The 15093-nt window shown below is 37.1% G+C and overlaps 1 protein-coding gene across 1 annotated transcript in view; it reads right to left on the bottom strand.

Moving 5' to 3' along the window:
* Positions 1-9370: 9370 nt before the first annotated feature.
* Positions 9371-15093, bottom strand: part of LOC114664900 (tether containing UBX domain for GLUT4) — a 233585-nt gene continuing 227862 nt past the window's right edge. The window contains exon 6 of the mRNA XM_028819213.2: positions 9371-9432. Within this exon, the coding sequence (XP_028675046.2) occupies positions 9371-9432 (62 nt within the window). The remainder of the gene's footprint in view (positions 9433-15093) is intronic.

Genomic DNA, 15093 nt, shown 5'->3' with positions numbered 1-15093 from the left:
TGCAATTTAAGAAATGTAATTTACAAGGTGTGTCTGGTTTGTATTTGTAGTCTGTTAGTATATGGGTAATAAGTTGTACATGGCTTGATGTGTAATAAACAAAAGGTACTGGCCAATTGTAGCTTACTAGTATTGATGAGATAAGAGAAATAAACAGGAATATAGGCAGATATTTATTAAAACCCAGCCAAAGGGGATGCACAAACCAGTGTGTTTCTTCATCCCTGTCTCAAGCCCAGATAAATGGGGACAGTTACGTCATGAAGGGGATCCGGTGTAAAATTTGCCAAATCAATATGCAGACAACAATACAAATTTCCATACCGGATCGGTCGAGCCCCGGGTTAACAACGACTGCCACCAGTACTATTAGTCAACAGGGTGCTGGCGGAAATTGGTCTACTGTTGGAAGAAGAAGAAGAGGGGGGAGAAGTGTCTGGAGGCAGGAGGACAGGAGGAAGGTAAAGAGAATGGAACTGAGGGTAGGAACTTTGAATGTTGGCAGTATGACTGGTAAGGGAAGAGAATTAGCTGATATGATGGAGAGAAGGAAGGTTGATATATTGTGCGTGCAAGAGACTAAATGGAAGGGGAGTAAGGCCAGGTGGATCGGAGGTAGATTCAAATTGTTCTATCATGGTGTGGATAGGAGGAGAAATGGAGTAGGGGTTATTCTGAAGGAACAGTATGTCAAGAGTGTTTTTTGAGGTGAAAAGAGTGTCAGACAGTATAATGATTAAGAAGCTGGAAATTGGAGGTGTGATGATGAATGTTGTTAGTGCGTATGCCCCGCAAGTTGGGTGAGAAAGAAGATTTTTGAAGTGAGTTGGATGAAGTAATGAGCAGTGTACCCAAGGGACAAAGTAGTGATTGGAGCGGATTTCAATGGACATGTTGGTGAAGGGAACAGAGAAGATGAGGAGGTGATGGTTAGGTATGGTGTCAAGGAGAGGAATGAAGAAGGTCAGAGGATAGTGGATTTTGCCAAAGGAATGGACACAGCTGTGGTGAATACGTATTTTAAGAAGAGGGAGGAACATAGGGTGACATACAAGAGTGAAGGAAGATGCACACAGGTAGATTACATCCTATGCAGAAGAATCAATCTGAAGGAGATTGAAGACTGCAAGGTGCGTGGCAGGGGAAAGTGTAGTTAAGCAGCATAGTACGGTGGTCTGTAGGATGACGTTGGAGATCAAGAAGAGTAAGAGAGTGAGGGCAGAGCCAAAGATCAAATGGTAGAATTTGAAAAAGGAAGACTGCAAGGTTGAGTTTAGGGAGAAGGTGAGACAGGCAGACAGAAACTACAGCAGATGTAGTAAGGGTGACAGCAAGAAGGGTGCTTGGTGAGACATCTGGACAGAGGAAGGAGGAAAAGGAAACATAGTGGTGGAATGGGGAAGTAGAGGAGAGTATACAGAGGAAGAGGAAGGCAAAAAAGAAGTGGGATAGTCAGAGAGATGCAGAAAGTAGAGTACAAGGAGATAAGGCACAAGGTGAAGAGAGAGGTGGCGAAGGCTAAAGAAAAGGCATATGATGAGTTGTTGGACACTAAGGAGGGAGAAAAGAACCTGTACCAATTGGCTAGATACAGGGACCGAGCTGGGAAAGATGTGCAGCAGGTTAGGGTAATAAAAGATAAAGATGGAAACGTACTGACAAGCGAGGAGAGGGTGTTGAGCAGATGGAAAGAGTACTTTGAGAGGCATATGAATGAAGACAATGAGAGAGAGAAGAGATTGGATGATGTGGAGATGGTAAATCAGGAGGTGCAACAGATTAGCAAGGAGGAAGTAAGGACAGCTATGAAGAGGATGAAGAATGGAAAAGCCATTGGTTCAGATGACAAACCTGTGGAAGCACGGGGGTGTTTAGGAGAGATGGCAGTGGAGTTTTTAACCAGATTGTTTAATGGAATCTTGGAAAGTGAGAGGATGCCTGAGGAGTGGAGAAGAAGTGTACTGGTGCCGAAATGTAAGAATAAGGGGGATGTGCAGGACTGTTGTAACTACAGGGGGATAAAATTGATGAGCCACAGCATGAGGTTATTGGAAAGAATAGTGGAAGCAAGGTTAAGAAGTGAGGTGATGATTAGTGAGCAGCAGTATGGTTTCATGCCAAGAAAGAGCACCACAGATGCGATGTTTGCTCTGAGGGTGTTGATGGAGAAGTATAGAGAAGGCCAGAAAGAGTTGCACTGCATCTTTGTTGGCCTGGAGAAAGCATATGACAGGGTGCCTCGAGAGGAGTTGTGGTATTGTATGAGGAAGTTGGGAGTGACAGAGAAGTATGTAAGAGTTGTAGAGGATATGTATGAGGGAAGTGTGACTGTGGCGAGGTCTGCAGTAGGAGTGACAGATGCATTGAAGGTGGAGGTGGGATTACATCAGGGATTGGCTCTGAGCCCTTTCTTATTTGCAATGGTGATGGACAGGTTGACAGACGAGATTAGACAGGAGTCCCTGTGGACTATGATGTTTGCTGATGACATTGTGATCTGTAGTGATAGTAGGGAGCAGACTGAGGAGACCCTGGAGAGGTGGAGATATGCTGTAGAGAGGAGAGGAATGAAGGTCAGTAGGAACAAGACAGAATATATGTGTGTAAATGAGAGGGTGGTCAGTGGAATGGTGAGGATGCAAGGAGTAGAGTTGGCAAAGGTGGATGAGTTTAAATACTTGGGATCAACAGTAGAGAGTAATGGGGATTGTGGAAGAGAGGTAAAAACGAGAGTACAGGCAGGGTGGAATGGGTGGAGAAGAGTGTCAGGAGTGATTTGTGACAGATGGATATCAGCAAGAGTGAAAGGGAAGGTCAACAGGACGGTAGTGAGACCAGCTATGTTATATGGGTGGGATGACGGTGGCACTGACCAGAAAGCAGGAGACAGAGCTGGAGGTAGCAGAGTTAAAGATGCTAAGATTTGCACTGGGTGTGATGAGGATGGATAGGATTTGAAATGAGTACATTAGAGGGTCAGCTCGAGTTGGACGGTTGGGAGACAAAGTCAGAGAGGCGAGATTGCGTTGGTTTGGACATGTGCAGAGGAGAGATGCTGAGTATATTGGGAGAAGGATGCTAAGGATAGAGCTGCCAGGCAAGAGAAAAAGAGGAAGGCCTAAGAGAAGGTTTATGGGTGTGGTGAGAGAGGACATGCAGGTGATGGGTGTAACAGAATAAGATGCAGAGGACAGAAAGATATGTAAAAGATGATCTGCTGTGGCGAGCTCTAACGGGAGCAGCTGAAAGAAGAAGAAGATAGGCAGATATTTATAACACCGATCAAAACAGATATTTTTTTATGCCATGAATAGTAAGTGGTTTAGTGCAGGAGAGTACAGTCACCTCATTAAAAATATAACCACTTATTTTAAGGACACCATTGTTTTCTATGCTAGGAAAAATGAAAATGGTATCTGAATCTTAAATTAAAAAAAGGAAAAAAAAACCTCCACACTAAAGCAGATAATTTTTTTTAGCTTGCAGTGAAGTATTGGAAGCAAAGGTTTAGAGGATTGCTGAGTGTCCATTAAATTGCATGACTGATGGATTATAAGTGTAAATACAATAGTGGACTTTTGTAGTATTTTTTCCATTTATGGCACCATGGGCTTCATTATTGAATAATCATCAATCACTTTTTATAAGCATCTTAATATTGCTCAACTGGCAACAAATAAGAAGCAGCTTTTAAATTTTGAGACTAGATATTTAGTATGACTGCATAATTTGTTTTTGAAGTAATTTAGCATGACATACTGTACATGTGAATGACAGCACAATTATATTTTCTTACTCAATGAATAGTAATGTATTTAGCATTAATTAAGTCAAATGACATTACTTTCTCATTCCATATAACTTATAACATGTATTTTCTATACATGTGAAACATAGAATACTAAAAATTGTGTTTATTATGGTCATAGAAGATTTCTCAAAATTGAAAAATTTCAATGACACAAGCATAAATGCCATTCATTAATTGTCACCTAAATATATGAGAGGAGCAAGAAACTATTATTGCAGCAATAGGTACAAGGCAAGAAACAATCCTGGTAATTTGCAAGTCCATCTCCATCCCAGTTTGTCTAGTATCTTTTCACTGGATCACTAGAAGATGAACATAGAATAAATAATTTAGTATTAAATGGCTTTTTGGCCTTAATATTTTTTAGGTTGGCAATGCTGTATCTTCACATTTTTCTTTAACATTTATGTATAAAAACATCTCATGATTTCATTTATATAGGTCACATATAGGAGCTATGAATGAATTGTAAAGTGGTATATTTGTAAAGCAAAAGGTTGAAGGTTTACATCCATACTCTCACTATGCCTACAGTCAGTTAATAGTCTGACTGTAAAAATGTATCAAAGGTGGAAAATGTCTGATAAAAGGTGATTACTAGTTTTATCTGTTAAGTGTAAAAATAACTAAGAAAACTCAATTATGTACATTTAACTAAAAACATTAGATTTAAAATTATCAAGGCAATCTCAACTTAAACAGACCCAACCCTATCGCTGAGACTAAAAAAAGATTCCTTCAAAAACCCTTCTAAAATATAGTTTCATATAACTGAAGTAGTATAACTCATGGGCATAATTAACAAGACCTGATGCTTTGGGGTAGGACGTGTGGAAGATTAAGCTACTGTTACAAAGCAAAAAAGAATGCCAGAGAAAAATTAATTTATTGTTTGGTCTTACTTTAAATGTCTGTGGAAATAAACTGGATTGCATGTCTTTTCTGGAGCTGGATCCACCCTCTTTTAATCCTGTGTAATTAAGTGACTGTGAATCATCCTTTGGGACTGGAAAATTTAAAAGTTCAAAGAGAATGGGGTGCTTTCTGTTGTAATTTCAAATTACTGATTTCTGTTATTAATTATACATCTTAAGTGCCTTTGAAGAATGGAGCAGACTATCCTTCAGAGTGAAGACATTATGTCTAGCTAAGACAAATATACACAGCTTATGATAAAGCGACCCATTCAAGTAAAATAAGGCAAGTTTGCTGTTTCTGCTTTAAAGAAAATAACATGCTTGGAATAGAGACATTCTGGATAGTATGAAGCATGCAAAAGTCTTGCATAAAACAAAGGTTTACATGTTATTATCATATGAATAAATCAAACATAAACACCATTAGCCTTTTTTAATTAAAAACACAACTGTCATAGCCATAACTTATTAAGCACTCAACATATCACCTTAAATGACTATCTATTTGCTTCACCTAAAAGAAAAGCCATATGCTTAATTGATATCTCATGTTTTACCACAGTCCTTCTCAACTCTATCCACATCTTTTGAAGCATTTTCCTCAATGTTAAATATGACACTGGATCCCTTAATTTTACCATAAAGGTTATTGTGTAAATCCACCTCTATTTATCACTTTTGGATTATAAAAATGTCATTTTCTGATAAAGGTGGTTGTGAATTTTGAAATCTAACACTTATTTTGCTTGGGCGTGGGCAGCTACAGTCTTTTACAAAGGCAAAACTTTACCTCAGACAATGCACTGACAGAACATCCAAACAATATACACCATTATCAGGATGCCTGCAGAATTCAGTTTTCACCACTAAGTGAAGTAAACTACTATCCACCATATTTTCCTTTCTCATAATACAAAACAGTAGTATCATTAAAAAAATATTGCTTAATGTATACGCATTACTTGGATGATATTGGGGTTCTTTTAACTGTTTAAATTAAAAATTATACTATTGAATTACAATTTATATTTATTACTTTTAATATTAAAGTTAAAAATGTTTTAATACCATTACTTTTAATTGAGTTTATCTGTATTACTCCATTTCTCTATCCTCAAAGACATGGGTACTGGGTAGGCTCATAAATTTTAAATTGGCTTCAGCCAGCAAAGGCCCAAAATAAGGATATGACTTTCAAAGTTAAACAATTTCCTTAATGTCCCAAAATCTCTAAAATATACAAAATACCCATCTATGACAAGAACCGTCAAAACCTAGGAAGGATAATGCCACAATAATCTTTATAAATGCAAAGATTTACCTAGTAATAATAAAAATAAAAAAAATGGAAAATGTTTAAAAAGAATGTGTCCAAAAAGGCAACCTAAGGTGAAAAAGTCCCAATTCACAATCCAATAGACCAGTTAAACATAAATTCAATAAACAAGAAAATCCAATACCCACAGTAAATGCACTCAATTGAACTTTAATAGGCCACTGAAAAATCTAGTCTCAGTTTTAAAAGAGGCTGAAGGTAGTTTTTCGGCAGTTACATCAGGGTGGCCCCGCATCTTGGGCCTCCACAAAAAAAAAGTACAAGAGACATAGCAGAACAATTCGTTTCAAACAAATATTAAATAGACAATTTTAAAGAGACAGAACATAATTAATGCACAATACACAAAACCAAAATCAATTATAAAGAAGCATACAAAAACAACAGAAAAACAGAAAATAAATACAAGACAGAAATAAACCCTAACTGAAGTATAACAACCTAGGAGAAAGAACATATGTGGAAACACAGGTCAATAACAAGCACATGCACTGCCTATGGATGTTCAACTAGGAGTGGCCAAAAACCTATACTACTGGTCAAAAGTTTTAGAACACCTCAGTTTTCCCAGTTTTTCTTCAAACATAATCAGTTGAAATGCAATTAATGACCTAAAATGGTGAAAATATAAGCAGTAAATTGCCAGAGGTTTAAAAAGTTTAGGTTAGCAAAAAGTGAAAAAAGGGAATTTTAGAATATTACAAATAGGCCTTCTTCAGGGAACAACTAATAGGTTACAACCTACCGTTGTCCTGCAGCAATTAACACTAGAATTACCAGAGCCTACGAAAAAACTCATAAATCCGTCCCACCTTAAATCGCGTCTTAGATCCGTTTGCACCTCTCTGCCAGAGTCCTTTGTCTTCGAAAATATAACTGCACAAAAAAAAAAGCTGCGTTAGCATGCCACATTGACATTCTTACTACAACCGTCGCGGTGGCGTAATGGTATCAGCTCCTGACTGGGGATCAGAGGGTGGTGAGTTTGATCCCGCACGGCTCCACTTCGAGAAATGAACTGCTCTTATTCTTACAATTTTAGAATAACAACATAAATTTGATTTCAGTCTGTAACAGCCGGTGTAACTTATGATACTGGTAAAGGTTAGCTTTTTTTTTTTTTTAATTCACTTTTCATTCTCGCAGTCGCATTCAGAATCAATCCATTCAACCCCATCTGACATAAAGACGCGCTATAGGTCTGCAGTGTACCACGATGCATACTACCCCCCTCCCCCCCCCCCCCCCCCCCAAAAGGGTTCTGACACACAAACGCTGGCGAAGCTGCCTTCTTCGTATCTCACCGTCACTTGAAATCAGCAGTTCTTAGCATTGCACCACGCAAGCTGTCGTATCAACCACCAACTGTAACTTGCTTTCTTTATTCTTCGGTTATAGTCTTGAATAAAAGTACACTTTTATTTATGTGAAAACAGCTGTGTCAGATGGGGTTGTATGGATTGATAAGCAGCTAAGAACTGCTGATTTCAAGTGACGGTGAGATACGAAGAAGGCAGCTTCGCCAGCGTTTGTGTGTCAGAACCCTTTTGGGGGGGGGGCGGTACTATGCATCGTGGTACACTGCAGACCTATAGCGCATCTTTATGTCAGATGGGATTGTATGGATTGATTCTGAATGCGACTGCGAGAATGAAAAGTGAATTAAAAAAAAAAAAAAAAAGCTAACCTTTACCAGTATCATAAGTTACACCGGCTGTTACAGACTGAAATCAAATTTATGTTGTTATTCTAAAATTGTAAGAATAAGAGCAGTTCATTTCTCGAAGTGGAGCTGTGCGGGATCGAACTCGCTACCCTCTGATCCCCAGTCAGGAGCTGATACCATTACGCCACCGCGGCGGTTGTAGTAAGAATGTCAATGTGGCATGCTAACGTGGCTTTTTTTTTTGTGCAGTTATATTTTCGAATAAAAGCGCACGTGTTCTCTTATTTGTACCTTTTGTGAAAGTGTTTCTTTGATATATGGACTTCAGGCTTCATACGTTATATAGTTTATGCCTACATTTTGTCATTTACGATTAGAATATGAAAAACGTTTCTGTTTTAAAAATGTGCTTGCACAGACTACTATAGAAACGGAACACACATGAAATGCGTGTATTCCAAATAACACTATATTATTTCCACTCTAAAACTCCACTTCAATCCCAGATAATCAAATCAAGGCAAGCCATGAGCTAGGAGAAATTCGTTCTTTTGTAGCTTTTGTTTATCAGCACATTTAGATGACAAAGGACTCTGGCGGAGAGGTGCAAACGGATCTAAGACGCGATTTAAGGTGGGACGGATTTACGAGTTTTTTCGTAGGCTCTGGTAATTCTAGTGTTAAAGTAAATTAAGCCTTGCAAGCTGAAGCAAACAATTTGCACGGTTGTCCCAACTTCTGTTGATTACTTAAAAACCTTCTGTATATATTAAAGCAGAGTTGGAACAGACTGTTGCTACACTCTCTACACCCTAGAATGCTGTAAATTCCAATGATAATGGCAAGAAAACGGCAATAAACATATCCTCACATCACTAACACATAAACCTTAACAATGAAATAAGTACAATCCAGAATATAAGCAGTTATTATGAAGTCTGCCAAAAATGTTAACTTTGCTTAAGTTGTAGAAGACAAGCAAGTATCAGATCCCTTAAAAAAATGAATTTCTTTCTTTCTTTTTCTATCTGTCTGTATGTCCTCCTAAAATGGATTAAAGTCCAGTTTCCTTCTTACTAACTAACTAACTAGCTAACTCATGCAGTTGCTCCTGACAATAATCATCCCTTATTCTTTCACACAAAAGCCAAACTATTACATACAATATGCACTATGGCATGGTACATAGCATTTGCATTTCATCCCTACAGGAATATAGTGGACAGCATTGCTTCTTTATTGCTGTTGGCAAAAAAATCTTTCAACATGACCTGTGCCAATGTTCTTATAAAATTTTAGTACAAAGTTAGTATTTTGTTGAATCTTAATGATTTTTTTTGGCAGCTTCTCTTCAATGGTTCATTCACTGAGCAGTTCAGTTCATATACTAGAGGAATTTGATATTATTGATTTCACAATCATTAATAAGCCATTCTTCTTCTTCTTTCGGCTGCTCCCGTTATGTGTTGCCACACCGGATCATTTTCTTTACTCCTATTTATTTTCCTTTTTTCTTCAAAAGTTTGCATGTTTATTGAATAAATAGATATCTATCAAGCTTTGCCCAAAAATATAAATAACTGCTTGATTATCTATTAAAGATGTAAATAAAATACAGAAAGTGAATCAAAATTTGCCTTTTAACTTACTTTGAAGAGTGTAGCTGCAGGGTCATCCAGAACCAGTTTCGGAGGTGCAACAACTGAGGAAAAATTAAGGAAAAGAAGTCAATTACAGCAACTTAAAATAGTTCATTTAGCAGTTTAAAAAGACATGCATTGCCTCCAGTGAGTTTTTTCAACATTTGTTGTGTGTGAGACATGCACGCTTCTGCTTGGGTTTGTGCAACAGAAAATCTCCCACGCAATAAGAAGTTAAAGTGAGGTGAAACAAGTAACAAACTTAGCTTAGCCCTATAAAATTCCATTTTCCAATATACAAAACCTCTTTTGTCTTCACATTACCCCCTGGCTCCCCTATCAATGTCTTTTGTCACTTAACATTAGTTGGGCAGGAGTAGCTTTACAGAATTGGGAAGTTACATAAAAGAGAAGTTTGGCACTTTATTGAAACATTATGCCACTGCAAAATTCTTTTGCCAAATTCTCCTTCGGTATCTTTGTGATTTTTAAAATTTTGCATTTTCCCCGTTTTTTTTTTTTGGTTACTTTTTGTCTTATGCCTAGTGGTACACCTTTGCTTGTTTTTGTTAGAACATCTTTGTTGGACTCTGCTCCTACATTTTGCCTTAATGGATTTAACTTCAATAAGATCTGTTGAACTATGCCAGTTTCCCCCTCTGAATCCTCACAGTTTTTGTCAGTATCGGTCCTGTTGCCTATTTGATAGCCGGGAAACCCTGTGGAGTAAGTACAAATCTAATCAAGTGACTTACATTCATATCCTGGTTAAAAATCACACAGAAAATAGGCTTTCTGAACATGTGCTGTTTAAAGTGTTACAGTTTAGTAAACGGTTTTTAATCAGTTTTATTCATGAATAAAAGCACACTTGTTTTGTTGATTTGTTAGAGACTTGAATCAAATGTATGCTTTTATTATATAATAATAACAATAATAGCAGCCCACTGCTGAAAGCCCTAAATGCGGGGAAGATCCGGGATCGAACCTACAACGTCTTTTATTATGAAACAGCAGTTCTTATCCCTGCACCAGCGAAGCAGATATCTGTTAAACCACTGCGTTTCCACAGTGAAAGACGCAAACACACACATGCACGCAAACGTCTTTACTATACTACATATAAATTGATATTTGGGCTTCAGTTTTCACACATTGACAACAACAAGTAAATTGAACAGTTTCTTTGCTTTCAGTTTTATTCTTGGAAAAAAAAACACTTTTGTTTTGTTATACCTTTTAAAGGTATAACAAAACAAAACTGTTTGCAAGCTACTAAGGGTTAAAAGCTGTTTTTGCTATAACGGCAGGTTATTCATATAGGCATTATTCATAATTCATTATTCATAAGACAGGTTGCAGTAAGCTGACCAAGGACAACTTCTTTATTTAGAATGTGTCCGTTAGACACAGGAAAGATGACTTTTACTTCTTTAGAGCCCCTTTTGCAATGGACAGAAAATAGAAACATAATGTAAGATGAAATGCTTACATAAACATATTGTGCTTATTGATAAGTAAGGGGAAGGGGAAAAATTATTAAAGGTCGAGTGAAACAGGGGACCTTTGCTCTTCTGCTTTGTAAAACATGGATTATGTACTCATCTGTGACTGAAAACAGACTGATTGATTCAACTTTGCAGTAAGGAGACTGTGGAAGATTGTGGGTTCGCTTCCCGGTTCCTCCCTGTGTGGATAGCTTTTTGAGTACTGAGAAAAGCGCTATATAAATGTAATGTATTATTATTATTATTATTATTAACTATTCCTGTCTTCCTCGGGGGTTACTTTCCACACTTTTAGGCAAAGTGTTTATTTGATATTTGGATTTCAGTCTTCACACATTATACACTTCACATCAACATTTTGTTGTTATTACTATGACACATGACAATATTTTCTGTTCTAGTTATGTGTTCAACATTTCTTGCCTCACATTTCCTGTCATCCTACATTTACACAGATCATTGTAGACATTGGAACAATCTAGATGAGAACAAGCCATTCAGTCCAACAAAGCTCACCAGTCCTATTCACCTAACGTTTCTAAAAAAAAAACTGAGTTTTGAAGGTCCCTAAAGTCCAGCTGTCTACAATGCTATTTGGTTGGTAGCTTATTCCAAGTTTCTATGGTTCTCTGTGTAAAGAAAAACTTCCTAATGTTTGTGTGAAATTTTACCCCTTAACAAGTACATTACATTATGTTAGGAAAACTATGTCTTGGTACTCCATGTGACATGAATTACACTTTAAAAGTATTAATACTTTCTAATGAACTGTTACTGTGATAAACTCATCAAAATGTACAGTGTTTTACTAAACAATGCATTGATTAAAGTATCATTTTTTTATTAATCACTTTGTATTATTTTTGTCCACTCCTCTCTAATTTGGTTAGTTTCATTAATTTGCTTTCACATTTCTATTTTTAAATATCTCTGATGTGATCTGATTGGCCACTCTAGTTTATTCAGTGGCTGTTATGCAGGCAGTTATGATGTTCAACCAATAATTAATTGTATCACTGTAGGCTATGTATTCTGTAAGCTCTACATTCCTATAACTTACTTAAAGACATATTATTCTTTCATGTAAGTATATATTTTATTTCTACCTATTATTAAGTGACATTGATTAATTTACCTTTTTATTATACACTCCTTTTTTCTTCATTATGATGCTATAACAGGCTGTGAGAAAAATGTATTTCTTCAGCTTAGGAGAAACCAAATACAAACATTTTGTTCCAAAGAGATTTTCTAATATGGGGGAGTGCTGAAAAACACACTTAAATAATTAATGTAATATACCAAAAATTGTCTCATCTTAAAGATATACAAATGTACAACCATATCCTGGCATACATCACCTCAGCTAACAGCTGCATTTATCTTTGTCATCTTTTACTGGGGTTCTCCCTGGTGATTGTAAATATGTATGCTGAAAGATTCTTTAATACAAGCATTAAATTTTCATTTTTGTCATGACTGATTTCTGTTGTGGGTATTTTGTTGCTCTTGTAGATTTGAGGGTGTGCTGTAAGCGGAATGACTTTTTCACAGTGCATTTCCCAGCATTGAACTTGGACCGTTGTAAAAACATAAAATGATGTAATTGAACAAAATGTATGTGTGTAAGTACAGAAAATAGGACAGAATGATCAAACTTGTTTATGTTTTGCGTACGTGACAAAAAGCATATATACTTTCTGGAAGTTTTCTTTCAATGGTGTGTGTGACAAGAAAATATACCTTTAGGGTAAAGACTTTACCAATTGGAATAATACAAAATGAGTCAGGACGCTATTTTTATTGCTTACGTGGTCTACGATCAGGAGACTAGAAAGCTATAAAAGAGCAAGGATATCTGCGCTCGAGGCAGATGAAGTGCGGTGACCTAGGACTGTATTTCTCTGTCATTTTACCCTTGTCTGGTATGTATCAATAAAAGGTTTTTACTAATTTTAATTTCTTCTCTGTCTTCAGTCACAAAAAGTGTCCACACCGTCCATGGACCTAACACTCCCTGTTATATACATTTTAAAGAGGAACATTTGAAAAACCTAAATGAGAACAGGCCATTCAGCCCAATAAAGCTGCCTGTCCTATCCATTTAATTCTTCCAAAATAGCATCAAATCTACATTTGAAAGTTCCTGAAGTCTTACTGTCTACCACATTACTTGGTAACTTATTCCATGTGTAAATGGTTCTCTCTCATGTGTACATGTTCTCTCACACCGTGCATATCCAGTCTTTCTTTGACCATCAAAGGGCTTACAGGGATGCACTAGCTGTAGCCAAGAACACACATTACGACAGAATAATAGAAAGTGGCCATGATAACCCAAAAGTTTTGCTCTCTGCAGTTAATAAACTACTTCAGCTTGAATCTGGCTCAATAACCACTCCTCCACTTTTTCTTCAATAAACTTAAAGATCTAAATAATTCAACTAACATAAATCCATCATCCATTTACATTTTTCCTTGTCTTCCCACTCCATCCAGCTCCTTTTCTAAATTTTTACCAGTCACACCTACATTTGTTAATGTCCTGCCTTGTAAGATGAGGCCGACTACTTGTATACTGGACCCCATCCCCACCACATTTCTTAAATTCTGCCTTCATGCCATAATCCGACTGTTACAATAATACAACAATAAATACAGTATATTCCTTGATACTGGCTTTGTGCCAGCCACTTTTAAAATCACTTTTGTAACCCCAGTGTTAAAAAAATTCTGGTCTTGATCTTAATTTTCGGCCCATCTCTCACTTACCTTTTTTGTCAACAGTTCTTGAGTGTATTGCAGCCTCCCAACTCACTAATTGTAATAATTAATTAATTCTAACATCTAATAATTTGATGGAACCCTTTCAGTCTGGTTTCAAGGTGTGTCATAGCTGTCAAACTGCCCTGTTTTGGGTAACCAATGATTTGCTTATGGCAGCAGACTCTGGACAAACCAGCATATTAATTCTGTAAGATCTTATTAAATTATTATCTTATTATTATAAGATCTTAGCAATGTCGGAGTTGACATTCTACTGTCCAGAATGGAGAACATGCTGCTTATCTCTGGCACTGCCCTCCAGTGGTTTACGCCCTACCTGACTGACAGGCAAGAGCTTGTTAGTCTTGGCAAAAACAGATCCAGCTTAGTACCAGTTATGCAAAGGGTTCCTCAGGGCTCTGTCCTCTGCTCTTCTGTATCTATATGCTTCTCCTTGGCCAAATCCTTCGTAGCTATGGACTGGGTTATGATTTTTATGCAGATGATGCTCAACTCTATTTCAGAGTGAAACTCTATTAAAAGTGACACTTCATCAGGGCTTTCTCAGCTCACAACTTGCCTCAGTGAAATGAAATTGCAACAAAACTGAACTCTTGCAAATTGGCACTAAAGTACAACTTAAGAAAATGAGATCCTTCTCAGTCACTCTTGACAGTAATCTCATCAGACCTTCTTCTGATGCAAGAAATCTTGGTGACATTTTTGATTCCTCCCTTTTTTATTCCACCCACATAAATCACATTAAGAAACTTTCTTACTTTCACCTCTGCAACATATCCAATATTCGCTCACTCCTCTCCTTTTCTAATGTAGAGAAAATTGTCCATGCTTTTATCACATACAACATCAATTATTCTATCTCCCTACTGGCAGGTGTTATTTCTAATCTTATATTACAGTTCCAGTTGATTCAAAACTCTGCTGCAAGAGTCCTAACACAAACCAGCAACAGTGAGCACATCACATCCATCCTGCTTTGCCTCCAGTGGCTCCCTGTGTCTTACAGGAATCAATATAAAATTCTATTATCTTCTTATAAAGTTTTAAATGGCCTCGCACCGGACTACAGTGATTTTCTCCATCACTATGCTCGTCTACTAAGGTCCTCAGATTCTGGCAATCTTGTTGTGCCCTACAGTTGCCAGCAATCTAAGGGTGACAGAACCTTTTGCTGTATAGCACCCAGGCTTTGGAATGTCCTCCCAAAATTAATTAGATCAGCTGACTCAATTCATTCTTTTAAAAAACAACTTAAAACTCATCTGTTCAGGAAGGTGTTTAACTTAAACTGACATTTTGCCCTCTTTCAGTTTTCCTCTCTGTCCAGATGCTCAGTATAATTTGTGTGTGTATAATATTACAAATGGTTGTCTGCTAGGCTTTTATCTTAGTATTGAATTTAGTATTTTACTTGGGTTTATTGTCTTT

Source organism: Erpetoichthys calabaricus, chromosome 14, assembly GCF_900747795.2.
Source record: "Erpetoichthys calabaricus chromosome 14, fErpCal1.3, whole genome shotgun sequence".
NCBI lineage: Eukaryota > Metazoa > Chordata > Cladistia > Polypteriformes > Polypteridae > Erpetoichthys > Erpetoichthys calabaricus.
Note: the sequence above shows the minus strand (reverse complement) of the source record. Positions and strands in the feature narration are given on the sequence as shown.